General features: G+C 40.8%; 1 protein-coding gene across 11 annotated transcripts in view; it reads right to left on the bottom strand.

The window, feature by feature from the left end:
* Window positions 1–19860, bottom strand: part of CACNB2 (calcium voltage-gated channel auxiliary subunit beta 2) — a 508378-nt gene that overhangs the window by 105754 nt on the left and 382764 nt on the right. For all 11 annotated transcript variants that reach the window (XM_033931292.1, XM_033931290.1, XM_033931294.1 and 8 more), the window contains 2 exons: window positions 12864–12986; window positions 9528–9664 (listed from right to left, as the gene is read on the bottom strand). In XM_033931292.1, the coding sequence (XP_033787183.1) occupies window positions 9528–9664; window positions 12864–12986 (260 nt within the window). The remainder of the gene's footprint in view (window positions 1–9527; window positions 9665–12863; window positions 12987–19860) is intronic.

Here is a 19860-nt window from a genome sequence, read left to right as displayed (position 1 = left end):
ACACTGAAGGGTATAGATGTTGTTCCTCAAATGCTGCCACATAAAGGCATGCTACTGTGGGGGCCATTTTGGCACCCATAGCGGTGCCACGAACTTGTAGGAAAAATTGATGATCAAATTCAAAATAATTTTTGCTTAAAGCTATGCGAGCAATGGTGACCAAAAATCAATCCTTTTAGAAGACAATTTCATGTGTACTAAATGCTGACGAATGATCATTATAGCTGCTTCCTCGGTATGTTGGTGTACAATGCTGTGATGTCGAGAGTCACTAATATGGCATGGTGTGGAATGTCCTGGTGGGTTCCCAAGAATTTAATCATAGAACCAGTGTCCTTCACATATGAGGTACATAGAGGAACTTCATTCTTCAGTTGTAGGTCCAAAAATTCAGATAGGGGTTCAAGAATAGAGCCTATCCCTGCCACTATGGGACGCGCCGGTGGTGCCTCCAAAGATTTATGGATCTTGGGCACAAAATAGATCACAGGAGTGATAGGATGTTGACAATACAAAAATTTGTATTCCCCTTCCGTAATAATACCTGCTTCTAAAGCTTGTACTAGTATATGAGAGATACCTTCCTGCAGTTCATCAATAGGATCTTTATCTATGGGTTGATAATAAGTTGTATCAGACAACTGTCTCCAAGCCTCTTGTTCATAAGACTCTGCAACACACGTTCATAAAGGATAATTTGACCACTGCACAAAGAGGTGCTCTAAAATCTTTAATGGCAGATTCTAGTATAGTGATTCGTCCTGCAGACAAAGGAGGAGGAGTGGTTGTTATGGATGCAGAGTCTTATGAACAAGAGGCTTGGAGACAGTTGTCTGATACAACTTATTATCAACCCATAGATAAAGATCCTATTGATGAACTGCAGGAAGGTATCTCTCATATACTAGTACAAGCTTTAGAAGCAGGTATTATTACGGAAGGGGAATACAAATTTTTGTATTGTCAACATCCTATCACTCCTGTGATCTATTTTGTGCCCAAGATCCATAAATCTTTGGAGGCACCCCTGGCGCGCCCCATAGTGGTAGGGATAGGCTCTATTCTTGAACCCCTATCTCAATTTTTGGACCTACAACTGAAGAATGAAGTTCCTCTATATACCTCATATGTGAAGGACACTGGTTCTATGATTAAATTCTTGGGAACCCACCAGGACATTCCACACCATGCCATATTAGTGACTCTCGACATCACAGCATTGTACACCAACATACCGTAGGAGGCAGCTATAATGATCATTCGTCAGCATTTAGTACACATGAAATTGTCTTCTAAAAGGATTGATTTTTTGGTCACCATTGCTCGCATAGCTTTAAGCAAAAATTATTTTGAATTTGATCATCAATTTTTCCTACAAGTTCGTGGCACCGCTATGGGTGCCAAAATGGCCCCCACAGTAGCATGCCTTTATGTGGCGGCATTTGAGGAACAACATCTATACCCTTCAGTGTATTTTCCTAAATTACTCTTATGGAAACAATATATTGATGATGTGTTTGCGGTGTGGGTAGGTTCTCAATCAAAATTTGACATTTTTTTGGGTTGGCTCAATCAAGAAGATCCTAATTTGAATTTCACAGCCCAATCCAATACTCAATCTTTGCCCTTTCTAGACATGAACATATCTTTAAGTGAAGGCAAATTTTGCACCACGATCTATAAAAAATCCACTGACCGTAACAATCTTTTGAGGTATGAAAGTTTCCATCCTAGGCACTTACAAAATAATATACCTACAGGTCAATTTTTACGTCTCCATAGGTTGTGTTCCTCTAAAAGTGACTATGTACTGAAAGCTGAAGATATGAAAGTCAAATTGAAAGAAAGGGGATACCCAACATCTGTCATCAAAAGAGCTTACAAAAGGGCACTTTGGTCCAATAGGAATGACTTACTATTGCCGAATAACCAACATAATGACGCTGATGCAGTCTGTGTCCTTCCCTATTCTCAACACGCTTTTAAAATCAAGCACATCATCAATCAACATTGGAGCATTATACAATATCATGATGTTTTTCAAAGCCCCCCTAAATTTGCTTATTCGCGAGGGTGGAACCTTAAACAGTACCTTACCAAAGCCCAATACCATTCTGAGGCACCAAATAGTAGCTTAAAAGGTTTTCATTCCCCATGCTCAGCCTGTTCTGTCTGTCCTTACAGTGTAAAGTTAACTGATATGACCATCCCTGAATGGGTTAAGAACCGTAAATCTTCAAAAATGACTAATTGCAACACCAAAGGGGTAGTATATGTCATAGAATGCCCATGCCATTTGCTTTATGTAGGGCACACTATGAGGAGCATACGGGTCAGAATAGGAGAACATATTAGCAGAATAGGCAGGGAAGTTATGGAAGCACCCCTTACCCACCATTGGATTGAAGCCAAACATTCTATCTCCTCTGTACGTTACTCCATTCTGGACGCTCCAACTCTCCCCAGAGGCGGTGATCTTAAAACCAGATTACATACTTTAGAACAGAGATGGATTTACACTCTAGGCTCTTTGGCACCCTAGGGCTTAAACAGCGAAATAGAATGGCAAGCTTTTCTGTAATATTCATTCTACTTCATTTAAGTTTTGTCGTTCGGGATTTTTTCTTACAACATTTTCTTTTCATCTAATTTTTCACATTCTTTGATATTGCAGGACAGTCAGTGTATTTTGTTGATTTTGTCGGTATTTTGCTTTGTTTCAACGAGTGGGTCAGCTTTAGAGTAATATTCATACGTGCTGACGTCATCACGCTATTTTTGGCGCGAAATAGCCCTTTAAATTGTTCTCTTGGCGTTCAGTCGCCATTTGTACTCTAAGAAGAAATCGGGTTATTGACATCTTCAGAAATTTATAGACTATATTTAGTGGACAGAACCATGCACAGCTTTTTAATTGCGTAAAGTGAGTTCTTTAATACATGTTTCATAAATACACTTTACAGTTATTGAGCATGCTTATATTTGTTTTCAGAGTTTGCACCTCCAGTCCAACTTCATATGTTGTGTCGGTTCCCTGACGCAGATTCGAAACGTGGCACGTCGGAACCAGCTATATTTTTTCAAAGATAAGTGAATGACTTCTTTGATATTTTTGCTATTGCTATTAAGAATTATGCATAGCTTTAGCAGCTAGCAACACAACAGCTTAGAATTTAAACCTGGAGAAATCTCTATTTATTGAACACTGCAATGATTGGTGGGTGAGGCGGAATATTATGCCTTCATATCTCTGAGCAGAGTTCATGATACAAGAGTATGTACAAAGGTTCATGATTACATCTTTATGAAGTGACCTTTTCAAGTAGTGACTTTTTTCAAACATTTTCCTTCAGTCACTCTACTGTATTCATCTAGTGGTTGAGTTAGTTACCCCTTCAGTATATTTTTTGACATAGCCCTGGTAATGTTTGCATGTAGATCACTTGCACAATCTTGTCTGTGTATACTTATATACAACTTTTAATAGCCATTTTCAGATGTAAAACATACTTTATTTGTAGAAAATACTTACTATGACTTCTTAATAACCAGATTTTCATGCTCTATTAACAAACCATTTATTTGTTGCAAAATGATACTAACAGACTAATTTGGGGGCTACTTTATATTTCTATATTTTTCTATTTTCTGATAATTTATCTAATTGTCTCACATTCATTTAATAATTCTATGGTATTCTCTGGCATGCATTTACTATATACCCTCCATTTAATCCCTTAGGCCTGGATTCTCTAACCCAGGGGCAGGGAACTCTGGTCCTTGAGAGCTGTATTCCAGTCGGGTTTTCAGGATTTCCCCAATGAATATGCATGAGATCTATTTGCATGCACTGCTTTCAATGCATATCCATAGCCGACTGTACTATGGCTCTCGAGGACTGGAGTTCCCTACCCCTGTTCTAACCAATGCTGATTTTTTTAGGCCCTGGTAGGTGCCCAAGTTCAGTAAAACATGCCATTCAAACAAAGATTTTAACTGAGTTTCAAGGTGCCTACTAGCTCCTAAAAAATCAGCACCAATGCTAGGGATGGTCTGTTCTCAACTACATAGGAAATGTAAGATCTCTACTAAATCTTACATTCTATGATTATATCTCAATTGGATTACTGTAATTCTCTATTAATAGGACTTCCTCAGTATCAACTCCGACAGTTTCAGCTTGTCCAGAATATGTCTCTTCGCTTGCTTTATCACCACTTCATATTTGATCATATAACGCTGCTATTTAAAATTGAACATATGCTTCCAATAGCATATAGGACTCCTTTCAAATATTATGTTCTTACATTTCAAATTTGATCATCTGGCCTCTCTTTGCAAACAGCATACACATGTGTGAACTATCACATAGTACATAGTAATGTATAATTTAGTATGCACACACACGCACTATCAGGAAAGAGGGCACACTCTGTAATAATTTGCCCTCTTGGCAAACAGTGCTCACTCCTAGCTTAAATATTTGGCAAAGTGAGCTATGCAGAGCTCTTAAGAACATACGAATAGCCATACTGTATTCATCTAGCTCAATATCCTGTTTCTATAGTGGCCAATCCAGGTCACAAGTACCTGGCAGAAACCCAAATAATGACAGCTTTCCATGCTACCAATCCCAGAGCAAGCAGTGGCATCCCCCCATGTCTGTCTCAATAGTAGACTATGGAACGTGTTCAAACCTTTTTTAAACCTAGCTATGCTAACCACTGCCTTAGAATCTTTAAAATTAGAATGTGGTTGGGTCAAACATTGTTTCTATGCTCCTGCAGTGGGTAAAAAGGCAGGGGTGGCTATATTAGTGAATAAAAAGTGTAATGGGTCATTTAATTTAGTTTCAGCTGATCCTTTGGGTAGATGGGTACATGTAAATATGAGCTTAGGTAAAGATACCCTGATGTTATTTAATATTTATGGTCCTAATTCAACATCTTCTTTTACCTCTGGCTACAGCTAATTTAATTGTGGCCGGGGAATTTAATGCTGTTATGGATCCTCTGATTGATAAAAAACCTAGTAGATTGATAAAGTCATTAGATATAGGTAATTTGATTCAAGTATGTGGATTGAAAGATATCTGGAGAGTTCTACACTATTATGCTCGGGAATTTTCTTTTTATTCACATGTTCATAAATCATTTTCTAGGATTGATTATATTTTTGTTTCAGATAATTTGGTGCAACAGGTCAAAAAAGCTATTATAGATCCAATTATTTTATCAGGTCATGGTGGAGTATGGATTGAATTTGAAATGGAAGAACAAGATTGTAATAGAACTGTTTGGAGGTTCAATAATACATTGCTTGGGGACTCAGAATTTATTGAAGAATTTCAGTCAAAAATGGATGAATATTTTCAAATTAATTCCTCAGAAGATATCTCATTGGAAACTTTGTGGGATGCTTTCAAAGCTACCATGAGAGGTCAGATAATTTCTTACTCGGCTTACATTAACAAGCAAAAAAAAAAAAAAGGAATTCTCAGAGTTAGAAGAAAAGATTAAAGAATTAGAAACAAAAATAATTGTAAAATGGGAACAGGATACATTCCAGGCTCTTTTGAAGGCTAAATATAAATATAATGAGATTTCTTCTATAGGGGTTAGAAAGGAATTGTTCACACAACAAGCTTTGTATTATGGAAGCTCGAATAAAGCGGGAAGATTACTGGCTAATTATTTAAAAGTAAAAAAAAAGTAAAGTAAAGATTATGGCTATTACAGATGAAAATGGGGTTATTCATTCTCATATTGATAACATATTAAAACAGTTTTTGAAATATTATAAGACTTTGTATTCTTCGGAGCTTTATTCAAATAAAAAATTAGATGGTTTAGAGTTTTTGAATTTAATTGAGGGTCCTAAAATTTCTGAGCACATAAAAAGATCTCTTGATGCCCCAATTACACTGAAGGAGATGCAGACAGCATTGAAGTCCCTTAGAGTTGGATCCGCTGTGGAGTTTTATAAATCATTTCAAATTACATTATTGCCTTACTTATTGAAATTATATCAGCTTCAACTGAATAAAGGCTGCATTTCAGGTACTATGGCAGAAGCTTTGACTATAGTTTTGCCGAAGCCAAATAAAGATCCTATGTTGGTCTCAAATTACAGGCCAATTTCTTTGATTAATATAGATGGAAAACTTTTGGCTAAGTTATTGGCTTTACGTTTGGCTAAGGCTCTTCTGCATATTATAGGTGTGCACCAAACAGGGTTCGTTGCTCAAAGACATTCTTCAAGTAACACCAGGTTGGCTCTTCACATGTTGACTTTAACAAAGTCCCTGGAAGATCCGGCCTTCTCTGTATCTTTGGATGCACAGAAGGCATTTGATTGTGTGGAATGAACATTTATGTACCAAGCAATAGACTGGTTTGGATTGGGTTCTAGATTTATTCAAATGATTAAAGCTTTGTATAGCTCCCCTTTTGCTAGATTATATATAAATAATACTTTCTCAGATAGTTTTCGTCTGGAAAGGGGAGTTAGGCAGGGTTGTCCTTTATCTCCTCTGTTGTTTGATATTGTACTGGAATCTTTGCTATTGGCTATTCAACAAGCAGAGGAGATTCAAGGTATTCCTCATGGAGGTCGGGAATACAAAGTTTCTACATATGCAGATGATATCTTGCTTCATTTGAAGAATCCTGAATCTACCATCCCATATTTATTGGATTTGATTGAAAGGTTTGGAAAATTTTCAGGATATAAAATAAATTGGAGCAAATCAGAAATTCTTCTGCTTAACATACATTGTCAAAAAGGACTTTTTTATATGTTCCCTTTTAAATGGAAAGAAGAGGGTATAAAATATCTAGGAATATGGATTTATAAAACGTTGGAAGAGACAATGAAAATAAATGAAAAATCTTTATTGCTAAAGGTTGCAGAAATATGTGAGCAATGGAACCCTCTACATTTATCTTGGTGTGGAAGAGTCCAAACAGTTAAAATGATGATCTTGTCTGTGGTTTGTTACCAAATGGGTATGTTGCCAATTTATTTTCAGGGATCATTTTACAAAAAAATTGAATAGTATTCTTCTTAAGTTTGTTTGGATGGGCATAACTGCTAGAATTGCTTTAGTATCTCTACAAAAACCGATTGTGGAGGGGGGTAGTAAATTTTCCAAATTTCTATAGATACCATCAGGCCTATATTTTGCGTCAGGGTATGTATTGGATCCTGCATGAGCTCGTTGAACATTATCCAGATTGGTTATTTTTGGAATGGAAAATTATGTCCCCAATGCATCTTTCTCATGTCTTGGACATTAAGATACCTAGTTATGTTAAAGAAAATATTATTATTTTGGATACTTGGAAGACCTTGAGATGTATTAATAAGTTAACTGAAATTCCTATAGAACAATCTTTATGTCAATCTATATAGTTTAACTCCAAGATACAAATAGGCGGATCTAACATTGCCTGGAAGAAGTGGATGCAAGCAGGCATAAGAACATTAGATGATGTCATTTTAAATGGAAAACTGCTTGAATTTTCACGGTTGCAACAAACATTCGGTTTTTCTCAAAATTTCAATTTTATAATTGGTTGCAGCTAAAGCAGGCCATTCAGAAAGGGTTCCCTGATTGGCGTAATTTGAAAAATTTTTATAGTTTGCAGTTTCTCTCCTTTCAGACAAATATTCTAGGACATTAGGCCGCCAGGTGGTATAAATTAATATCCGAATTTGTGAATAAGAAACCCAAAAACGTGCTTAGAGACATTTGGAGCATCGAGATTAAGCAATATATTTCTGCATCTCGATGGCCACGCATTTGGTCTTGGAGAATAAAGTGTACAGCGTCAGCATCTATGAGACAAACTTGTTTTTTTTTGTTACATCGTTCTTATTGGACCCCAGTTAAATTGAATAAGTTAGATAATTCTAGGTTTAATAGATGCTGGCACTGTCATCTGGATGTAGGTACTTTGGATCATTTACTGTTTTATTGCCCTTTGATTCTGAGCTTTTGGAAGTCGATTTGAGGACATATTAATAATATTTTAGATTCTGAGATTCCTTTAACTTATGAAGTAGTGATTTGTGGGACTATATTGTATGTTAAAGATCCCTTAGATAAATATAGGAGGCAATTGTTTTTAATTATGACAGGTACAGCTATACAATTGATTATGTGAAACTGGAAAAATTGGGATCGTCTAAATTTCACATTCTGGTGGGCAAATTTATGTTTAATTTATAAATATGAGAAAATGATTGCTGATTTGTCGGGGAATATAAAAATTTTTAAATGAATATGGGGCCCATTTGATGTCATTTGTAGAATTATTAATAGTTTTGAATTATGTTGATATATCAAATGCACATCCAGGGGGGAGGGGGTGGATTTTTCTTTGAATTTAATTTTTGAATTTTTATTGATTGATGGGGTGGGTTGGATTGGTTTGGGTTTTGAATAATTAAATATTTATATAGGTGCTTACTATTTCCTTATAAAGATGAAAAATATGTTATTTGCACTTTTTGAAGGATATGAATATATTTCATTAATAACTATATAATAATTTTTTGATGGGAAAAATATATTGATCTATTTATATATAGTAAGGATTTAAGTGATGTATAAAGTGTAAAATGAATTTTTCTTGTATTCACTTAATTAAAATGTTAAAAATGAATAAAGATATTAAAAAAAAAAAAGTTATCCTGCAATCAACGGGATGGTTGGATAGGCTGGCGTGAGCTTAGATGGCAACTTTAGCAATTGGAACCTAGGACAATACCAGTCTATGGCCCAGAAATATCAAAGAAGAGACAAGTTAATTTAATCATGTATTTTTAATGAGACTAATTAATGGGCAGACTGGATGGACCATTCAGGTCTTTATCTGCCATCATTTATTATGTTACTATGAGCTCCTTTTACAAAGGCACGCTAGTGGTTTTAGTGCGCGCTTAGTGCACGCTAAAATGCCACACGCGCTAGCTGCTACCGCCTCCTCTTGAGCAGGTGGTAGTTTTTTGGGTAGCGCGCGCTAATCCAGTGCGTGAGCTAAAAACACTAGTGCACCTTTGTAAAAGGTGCCCTATGTTTATTTATACTGAAAAATCTGCATGCCTAGGTACGAAGCTTTATTATATAAATTAACTTAATCCCTGTTAAAAAAAAAAATCAGAAACAAAATTAGATCAATTATAAACTAGTTCTAAAGTAGTTCAGAGTAACATTACAAGACTTCACTAAATTGCCTCTTCCCCCTTTGAAACAGATTGAAATAGATGCTATGAACATAGGAGCCAACTTTTCAAAATGATTAGGGGTGCTAAACCCAATGAAAGTTACCCCTCTGTGAAAATAAACATAGAAACATAGAAATACAGAATATGACGGCAGAAAAGGGCTATAGCCCATCAAGTCTGCCCACTCCAATGACCCACCCCCCTGACTTTACTCCCTTAGTCAGTATTGGGAGTGCTTAAGCACCCACAGCCCCACAGAGCTGGATCCTATGGCTATGAATTATTTGTTTTCTTACCTTGTATAGAACTTTCCTTGCTTTGCCCTTTGTTCATGCTGCAATCTCATATTTTCCAGTTTGACTGGACTTGGGATAAATCCTATTTCACAGCCTTCTTTTACCAAACGACCTATCCACCAGTCATTATTAAATTTCTGAAAATGAAAAAAAAAAAAAAAATCCATGCATTGGCAAATTTTGCTCCAGTGTTTCCCATTACTTCTTTTAAAACAATTTGCAATTTTTCTACTATTTCTCATATTTATACTTTGGGCCCCTTTTACAAAGCCACGGTAGCAATGGTGCCACGGTAAATGTGCCAAAGCCCATTTTTAATTCCTGTGGGCTTCGGTGTATTTACTGCGGTAGCATCGCTACCACAGCTTTGTAAAAGAGGCCTTTTGCATTCTCCCTGTGAAGATGTTGCTTCCGTCTTCAGGTGGAAGAAGGGAAACATGATCAGACATGTTTCACTACTTTCATGGCACAAATGCACAGAAAGTAACTCTCTCAACTGAAAGGAAGCTCTGGAGTGAAGGCACATAGGATGAAGGTGAAAGGGGATAGACTCAGAAGTAACCTGAAGAAATACTACTCCACAGAAAGGCTGGTGAATTTGTGGAATGACTTCCAAGTGGAGGTGGTGGAAACAAAAATTGTAACTGAACTAAAAGCAAGCTTAGGACAGATACCTTTATATTTCTCTGTTACTAATGCATAGAAAAGTTGGATCGAATTTTGTGCCACAGGTGATGAATAAACCTTATTGTGGGCATTCCTCTTATCTTTATGCTGAATTGAACATCTTAATGTGCCCTATGAAATCAGGAACTAAATACTTATTAACACTAGAGGTCTGCATGGGAATGGGGATTGCGGGAATCCCACGGGTGTCCCCCCTCCAGGTCTATGGGACTCCCGCAGGGATCCCTCCCAGATTTATGGGACTTCCGTGAGGATTCCCCCCAGGCTCACGGGACTCCCACAGGGATGGAACCGAGATTCCCAAGGCCTGGAAAGAGAGCTAGTAGAAGATGGACAAAAGCAGAAACTGGGACCAAGATGATGGAAAAACAAAATTTCCCACCAGCTACAGCAAGGGAGATGTTCATTTTGAGGAGGGGCTAAGCTCAAAGTGGGAAGCCCAACCCCCTTTCATGGTTATGCCACCAAATTATGTTTAGTACAAAATGAAGTACTTGCTGAGTTTGTTTGGGGGTTTCCAGTTCAGTTTGGGCATATTCCTCACGGGGATAGAGGGGATTCTGGAGGGGATGGGCAGGAACAGGTTGGATACTGGTGGGGACGGATGGGATGTCTGTCCCCGCGCAACTCTCTAATTAACACACAACAAACATGGTCCCCAGAATAAACAAAGTGAGAAATACCCATTAATACATCTGCAGGTGGAGATATGATAAATATTGTCAAATTTTGCACACAGGCTGTTTCTGCAGTGTTGCTGCTGAATTCACTGAGAACTTAGAAAAAGCCTATTAGAAAATCACCCCAAAGGTTATGCATATATGAGTAACTGAGGTGCAAAATGATGCATATTTTTACATGATCGACATCTAGGTATGTTTGAGGGCATAGCATGGATGTAATGTATAGGTCTTACAGGGGAAAGGAGGGTCAGGACTAGCTGCTAATTTGAAAATGAAATTAAAGGAAAAGGTATTCAGTTCTGGTTTTTTCTTGTCTATTGTTATTACGACAAAACAGAGGAAGTGTCAATAAAATGAGATATTTAATTTCAAATGAAAACATCTTACTATGATCTATCCCAGTATATTGCAAACTGTGTGCCCCAGCAGACTTCAGGTGTGCTGCGAGATGCCAGCAAGGAGGAGAGGCGCCGATACTGTACCTCTCCTCTTCACCAGCGCCTCTGCTCCTTCTCCTCACTTCTCCTTCTGCAGCACCCCTCTCCCCCCCCCCCCCACCAGTGGTAAGAGGAGGCGCAGCTAGAGGACATCCGAGGAGGTTGACGTGATGATGCCACACATGCGTGCGATGTCATTGTGCCAACATCCATGCATTACCAGGTGCCCTCCAGCCACAACCCGGAGAGCAGTGCGCCATTTTGAGCCAATCAGTTCTTTTGGCCCCTCCCAACTGCATGTGTGTCTGTCGCGACTGAAATATATGCCAACCGATACCGAGTTGGCGGTGGTCTGTAAATACTGACTGCTACCACGAAACTTAGAGCCAGATATTGAGTGGCAGGCTCTATGTGGGCACTGACACTGAATATCTTGATCTTCGGAAGCACCTGAACGTTATCCAGGTATGTCAAATATTCATTACCATACCTGAATAGCTAACTGGGCATAATTAGGACTGCTGTTTATGTGGTCCTACATGTCCAGTTGCCTGTGCAGATTCTGGCAATGAATATCTCCGGTGCTGGCATAGCTCCCGGCTCCCTTCTGATTCCTCCCCCAGACCTTCCTGGCACTAACCGGCATATGCCGTGGCATTCAGAAGCCCGTACCCAGAGGCACTGTTACGTTAAATACCATGAAACATCGGCTTCTGAACTGTCCAATGCAATTTAACCATGCAGGAGCTCTGCAAATAAGGAGAGTATGGCAGTAAAGTCATGGGTGTTCCATTCGTATGCTATACAAGTTAACAGAGTTCAGTGGCGTACCCCTCCTCCTCTCTGACCACCCTACCACCACACACGCGCCCCCTTCCCTTCCTCCGGACCTCTAGTTGCTCACCGCCATGCGCAACAACATCAACGTGCTCCTTGCTCCACCCCGCCTCCCCCCCCCCGGGCACGCACACACCCCTTCACTTTCCCGTACCTCCTATTTGGTTTACCACCGTGCGCAACAACATCAACGTGCTCCTTGCGACTGCTCCCGCTGACATCACTTCTGGGTGCCGTGCATAGGAAATGACATCAAAGAGAGAGCCAATATGGTCACAAGGAACACACTGAAGTTGGGGCACCCCTCCACTCCGCACCCCCCGCCCTCCCCCCTCCTCCATGCACGCACACACCCCTTCCCGTACCTCCTAGTTGGTACACCGCCATGCGCCAACAACTTCAATGTGCTCCTCGCAACTGCATTGGCTCCCGTGATGTCACTTCTGGGTGTCGTGCATACAAAATGACATCAGAGGAAGAGCCAATGTGGTCGCGAGGAACACGTTGAAGTTGTTGGTCATGGCAGTGAACAACTGGAGGTGTGGAGGAAGGGAAGGGGTGTGCGAGGTGGGGAGAGGGGTTGGGGAAGGAGCAGGGGAGGGGCACCACCGCCCCGGGCATCTCTCACCCTCACTACACCATTCGCCAAGTTTGTGTTTCAGCGGCTGCAAAACAGCAGCTATTTTTCTTACTTCTTTGACGTGAAGGAAGTCTTTTGCCTCAAATGAGATGGCCATGCCTGGGACTGGGACGTCATCATCATGAGCTGCGCTGTAGCCGACATTTGTCCGGACTGCAAATGCAACAGGTTTAGTCTACAGAGAAAAAAACAAACCAACCCAGGCATTAGCTTCATTTGCATATCATCCTGTTTCCATCAGAGCAATAGCGTGACACAATCACGTCAAAATCACAGGCGCCAAAAAGAGACAAGATCCTTCAGTACGTAACTCAAGCATCCCAAAAATTTATTTCCACTGTTGTGATATAAGGATATTAGTTCAGCAGCGGCATAGCAAGGGTGGGAGGAGCCTAAGGAGGTGGCACCCCCTCTTCTCCACCCCCCCCACCTTGCGCCAGCTTCGGCTCTTCCTCTGATGTCACTTTCTAGTTGCGGGACCCGGAAGTAACGTCAGAGGGGAACGCCGAGGCCAGTGCGAGCAGCAGGTTGGAGCTGCTGCTCGCGCTGGCGAAGAGCTAAAGGTTACGGTGGCAGGGAATTGAAGGTGCGTCCACAGCAGGGAAGGAATGGGAAGGAGCAGGGAGGGGGCAGGAGAGGCGCAAGCATCCCCACTAAGACGGCACCCGTGGCGGTCTCACTCCCCTCCCCTTTAATATGCCACTGCAGTTCAGTACTACAAAATGAAATGTTAAATCAAGGGCAATATTCAATTCTATTGGACACCATATTTTGAGCGGTGAGAAACAAATTTGCAAAATCTAAACACTTTGGGACAGATTCTCTAAGAGGCGTCTAACGTTAGGTGCCTAACTTAATTGGCAAAATCCCCTTAAGAGGTTCAATGTTCAAAAAAAAAAAAATGAATTGGGCGATAGGCACCTACCCGATAGTATGATTTGCGGATGGTGCCACTTTTCTAGGCATCTGCCAATTTAGGCACCATTTACAGAATCTGAGGCTTTGAGGGTAATTCTATAAGGTGTCTCCAAGAGGCAGGCACCACTTGGGGCTCCTTTTACTAAGGTGCGCTAGCGTTTTTAGCGCGCATTGAATTGTCCCGCGCGCTAATCCCACGCTACACGCCAAGAACTAACGCCAGCTCAATGCTGGCATTAGCATCTAGCGCGCGGGGCAATGCAGCGCGTGCTAAGCACGCGCTAAAACCGCTAGCGCAGCTTAGTAAAAGGAGCCCTTAGACAGGTGCCTGTGTGAACTAGGTGCTATTCCATTAGATAATACCTGAATGCCATGGCAAGTAACTGCAAGCGGGGCAAACACAGGGGCAGAGCAAGAAAGGAATTCAATAGATGAAAATCCAAACAGAAAAAGAACTGTTGATTTCAATAGAACATAGGCAGTCCATGGGCATAGTGTAAAGCAGGGGTGTCCAACCTTTTGGCTTCCCTGAGCCGCATTGGCTGAAATGTTTCTGGGGCCGCGCAAACGCTGCAGCAAGACAGTAAACACCTCTGGGGGCAGCAGAGGAAAACACTGCATCACCCTCGACCGGGGCCGCACAAAATACTTCACGGGGCCGCATGCGGCCCTTGGGCCACAGGTTGGACATCCCTGGTGTAAACCATGCGTGTCACTTGGTGCACCTAGGCATACCACTGACTTGGCGTAAAAGGGCATGCCTACACATAGGTACACCAATATGAACCTTACTGCGTGCAGTTTTGGTCACCGTGTCTCAAAAAAGACAGAGCGGAATTAGAAAAGGTACAGAGAAAAGCGACGAAAATGATAAAAGGGATGGGACGACTTCCCTAAGAGGAAAGGCTAAAGCGGCTAGGGCTCTTCAGCTTGGAGAAGAGACAACTCAGGGGGGATATGATAGAGGTCTATAAAATAATGAGTGGAGTTGAAAGGGTAGATGTAGATCGCTTGTTCACTCTTTCCAAAAATACTAGAACTAGGGGGCATGCGATGAAGCTACTAAGTAGTAGGTTTAAAACAAACTGGAGAAAATATGTCATCACACAACGTGTAATTAAACTCTGGAATTCGTTTCCGGAGAATGTGGTGAAATCAGCTTAGCGGGGTTTAAAAAAGGTGGAAACAGGATAACTTCCTGAATTATCCTAAAAGAGAAGTCCTAATTTTCTAAAAGAGAAGTCCATAGGCCATTATTGAGATGGCTTGGGGAAATCCATTACTTATTCCAAGGATAAGCAGCACAAAATCTGTTTTACTACTTTGGATCTAGTTAGGTACTTGGGACCTGGGTTGGCCACTGTTGAAAACAGGATACTGGGCTTGATGGACCTTCGGTCTCTCCCAGTATGGCAATTCTTATGTTCTTGCATGGCATTGGGTGCCTAGAATGAGGTGCCAATTTATAAAATTTTATCTTCATCTGAATAAAAATATAACAGACAAATATGGGAAGAAAGGGCCAACTGGTCTAATGAATCTATCTATATTGCCAATGGTATTTCAATGATGCAAATCACAAAAACTTAAGGATTAAAAAATGTGTAAACTGACGCTCTACAGAGATCAACTCAAGAAAACCCAGAATCTTTCAAAAGCAATTAATGTGATTACAGGAATATATTCAAATGATATTTAATAATATGTCATATCATTAAAGTACAAGCAAGCAGAATTGATTTAGTATCTTTCATCCAAATCATGTATGACACCTAGCACAGCATATGCTAGTATTTAATGTACAATCTAACTACTGACTCTATTAATTTTTTAGATCTTCATTAAAGTCAACCAACATACATAGCAATAGGAAGATCTCATACAGACTTATCTTAATGCTTTATAGCTCGCAGACCTCAGTGATACCGTCTGTATGCCGCTAGACTTTTAGATCATACAGAAAAATTGGTATCCCTAATCGTCATTGGTCTCATAGTTATTTTGCTATAAATTTTTCGATATTTCAATAAATATATTAAAGTATTGTACTCATCTTATACGACGCGGGTGGGGGTAAGCACTCCAACGTAGTCCTACGTTTCGCCCATAAGGGCTGTATCAAGGAAATCTCCCTTAGTTTAAACAGCTCATGCTCCCCGCACTATAGATTTGAATCAATTTAATGTAAGCACTTCAGTGTTAATCCAAGTGCTAATGATTTATTCTGGGTCACTGTGATACAGGGATACCATTTACCTAAGCCTCTGTAGAGTGAATAGCATGGAAGTCACATTTCTAGCCAAATGTCTGCACTGAGAATGGCCAAGGGAAGAGATGGGGGGGGGGGGGGGGGTGTCACTGAAGTTATAAACGGAGATGCTTTCAATTGCCTTTTGTCACTTCTCTGTCAACCAGAAGCAAGCTAGGATCTGGATTTATGAAACTTTCACTCTTCCAAAATCTTGTAACAGATTTATAAGCATTTTCAGGGTACAAAGCTAGAGCAAAAAACTTTGATAGTCTGCCCAGAAGTGCCAGAGATGAGAATTTACAATAGTGTTACCATTGTATAGCAAATAATTAGCAGATTATTAGCGAGAGCAGTGTATCACAAACTGTGTGCCTCCTGGGAAGGAGGAGAGGTGCCAGCGCCGGCTGACTGCCTAGAGGACGTCCTAAAGGCAATCATAGCCTCTCCTTCTCTCCAGCCCTCTTCCCTGCTGGCACCCCCACTGGTGGCTCAGGGCCCATCTGGAGGGCCTTCACACATGCATGTGATGTCATCATGGCAATGTCCGCGCACTTCCGGATGCCTCGAGCCGCAGCCACTACGTTTAGTGTGCAGCGGCTAGACAAAGTTTGTGGTACACTGAGCGGGAGTTATCAAAACGTGTTATAAGTGTTATAAAGAGTAGAGAATGACACGGGGAAAAAATCTGTCCCCGTCACCGCCCCGTCCCCGGCCCACCATCCTCTGCACCGCCCCGTCACCGCCATTCCATTCACCGCCCCGTCACCGTCACTGCCATCCCTTTCACCGCCCCGTCACCGCCACTGCCATCCCATTCACCGCCCCGTCACCGTCCCCGCAGCATCCATATAAGCCAAGTTTGCCGGCTTCCTTTTTCCCTAGCCGCACGCGTTCAAAAAGCCGTGCATTTAGCCAGCTCCCTCCCTCCACCTCACCTTAAATTTCGAGTTTTCCGGCTTCCTTTTTTCCGAGCCGCACGTGTTCAAAAATCCGTGCACGCGCGGCTGCGCGAGTCAATCAAACTTCTCCTCTCCTGCAACTTCCTGTTTCCGGTTTGCGTCAGAGGAGAAGATTGATTGACTCGCGCAGCCGCGCGTGCATGGATTTTTGAACACGTGCGGCTCAGAAAAAAGGAAGCCGGAAAACTCGAAATTTAAGGTGAGGTGGAGGGAGGGAGCTGGCTAAATGCTATCGGGCGGGCGGGCGGTGGCTGCGGGGACCGCGCGATCCTTGATACCTCACTGCGGAGACAAGACCATTCACCGCCCCGCGGGCGGTGAATGGCCTTGTCCCCGTCGCCGCAGCGACTGCTAGTTTTCTTCCCCGTTTTCGGCGGGTGACCCGCGGCTAAATGTGGTGGCCGCGGGTAAACCGCCACCGTGTCATTCTCTAATAAAGAGCATGCATTAAGGTAATTAAATTTAGCACATACTACAGCTCCTATTTTACAAAAGAGACTGTGATTGCTAGTAATATGCATTTAAGACCTTAAAGCACATTAGTAACTCTAGCCACTTGTTCTTTAAATGGAACATTTACCTTTAATACCTAGCAAGCAGTAAAATACTTTTTATTTTAGACACAGATCAAATTGATTCCAAATCACTGAAGCATAACAATAAAAAGCCTGTTTTGTTACATTTCATCAGCTTACAATCAAGGATGCAGTGTCACACAGCTAACACGCTGACATTACCAGCATGCTAACTGATTAGAGCGTCCATAACACGGGAACCTTTAGCACCTCTTAAGTAAGAGGCAGGAAGTGATCCCTAATTCATTTTTTTCAATGGTCACTTGCTAATGCTAACATTAACACACAGCTAGAAATTCAACAAATAGAAAAATGACTATTTTACAAGTCACAAAATCAAAAGAGAAAGGGATCACCAAAATGCAAACGCAATACGACAAACAAAACAGCACAAACAGCCTGAAGAATTGGGACATACACTTCTCCCTCCGTATTTGCGGTCGCGGCACTCGCGGTTTCGCGTATTCACGATTTTTCGCATGCTGACTCCGCCCCCCCAAAATTACAACATGAGTAAAGTTCCTTTTTTACTGTACCGATAAAAAAGTTTAGTGCTTACCAACTTTCACTCATGAAAATCGCTGCTTACATGCTTTCTCCCACAAAATCACTGGTTCACATTTTTCACCCTGAAAAACGCTGCTTCCCAGCATCCATAGGGAGAAACGCTGCTTCCCAGCATGCATGGAGAAAATCCCTATTACTGTATCCTGAAAATCGCTGGGGATCGCTGCTTGCCTGCAATAAGCCCAAAAATATCTGGGAATCGCTGCTTGCCTGCTATATCCTCTTCATCTCATCCTGCAGTACTTGTACAGGACGATGAGGATAAAGACACTGCCTGAGTACAGTACTGAACATTTATTTTTTTCCTGGTTGAGAAAACAGTATTTAACTTTTTTTTTCTACCCTGAGATTATTACTGTACTACTGTATTGTTGTGCAATAAATATTGTTATTCCCCCCAAATTGCAAATTTTAATAGTAATAATAGTGGCTGTTTCCCAAAACTGCAAATTAGTGTTATTCACGGTTTCAATACTAAAAACGCTAATTTTTACAAAAATAACCCCCTACGAATAACATATAAAAAGTAATTTGTGGTTTTTCCATATTCGCGGCTATGTTCCGCCTGCATCCACTGCGAATACGGAGGGAGAAGTGTAGATGACTTTTAATAGATGTGGCCCAACATGTCCCGTGTTTCGGTGTGAAGCCTGCAGCAGGGGTCTTAAAAATAATATATAATGGCATATCAACCATATAACCAAGAAAAATTTGATAAAAATGCACATATCCACATATAAATAAATAAGTACAGTATATTAACTATCACATAAAATCTGAATAAATAGAAATGGAATAAAAATTATGTTAACATGAATTTTAAAACATTGAAACTAATAGATCAAAATAAATGATCCTAAAAAACATATGATCTTAAAAATATACATAGAAACATAGAAGATGACGGCAGAAAAGGGCTACAGCCCATCAAGTCTGCCCACTCTGCTTACCCACTACATACAGACTACATATACACCACTTAGGGCTCCTTTTACTAAGGCATGCTAGCGTTTTTAGTGCACACAGGAAATTACTGTGCGCTACACAGCTAGAACTAACGCCAGCTCAATGCTGGCATTAAGGTCTAGCGCGCGTGGCAGTGTAGCGCACGCTGTTCCGCGCGTTAAAGCCCTAACGCAGCTTAGTAAAAGGAGCCCTTAAATTCAAATAATATTCATTACACACAATCAATGGCTTGAATAATTTTATATGTCACACCAGAAATGAGCTTAGGATGCAGGAAAAGTCCTTCGTTAGATTGTACTAAGCCCATTCACTAGTAAAAGGGCCCTTAAAACAAAGCAAGAGGGTAAAAAGTAGATGTGCTGCAGACAATGTATAGGCATTCCCAGGGGCACAAATTATTTACATAACATTGTAGATGATGGCAGATAAAAACCTGTAACAGTCCATCCAGTCTGCCAATCAAGATAAACTCATAGCATAAGGAACGATGTGATACTATCTTGTCTTGTCCTTGCCATTTTCAGGTCACAGACCATAGAAGTCTGCACGGCACTGGTCTTGTTTATTACGATTTATTTACCTTTTGAAGGAATTCATTCAAGGCAGTGTAGAGGAAATTAAAGCAAACATAAGCAATTGACAATCACAGCAGAAAAAATATTCAAACAGCAACACAAAGTATGACACAGTGTGCTGCATTACAATGCCAACACAATATGCAATAAAATGTGTTGGGGTGGATTTGGGCTAAGTGGTGCAGGCACATTTGTAATAAAATTTGAGTACATGCACAATGTAAAGTAGAGAATGACA

This window comes from Geotrypetes seraphini, chromosome 2 (genome assembly GCF_902459505.1).
Source record: "Geotrypetes seraphini chromosome 2, aGeoSer1.1, whole genome shotgun sequence".
Classification (NCBI taxonomy): domain Eukaryota; kingdom Metazoa; phylum Chordata; class Amphibia; order Gymnophiona; family Dermophiidae; genus Geotrypetes; species Geotrypetes seraphini.
The sequence above is the reverse complement of the archived record's forward strand: the minus strand, read 5'-3'. Positions and strand labels throughout refer to the sequence as shown.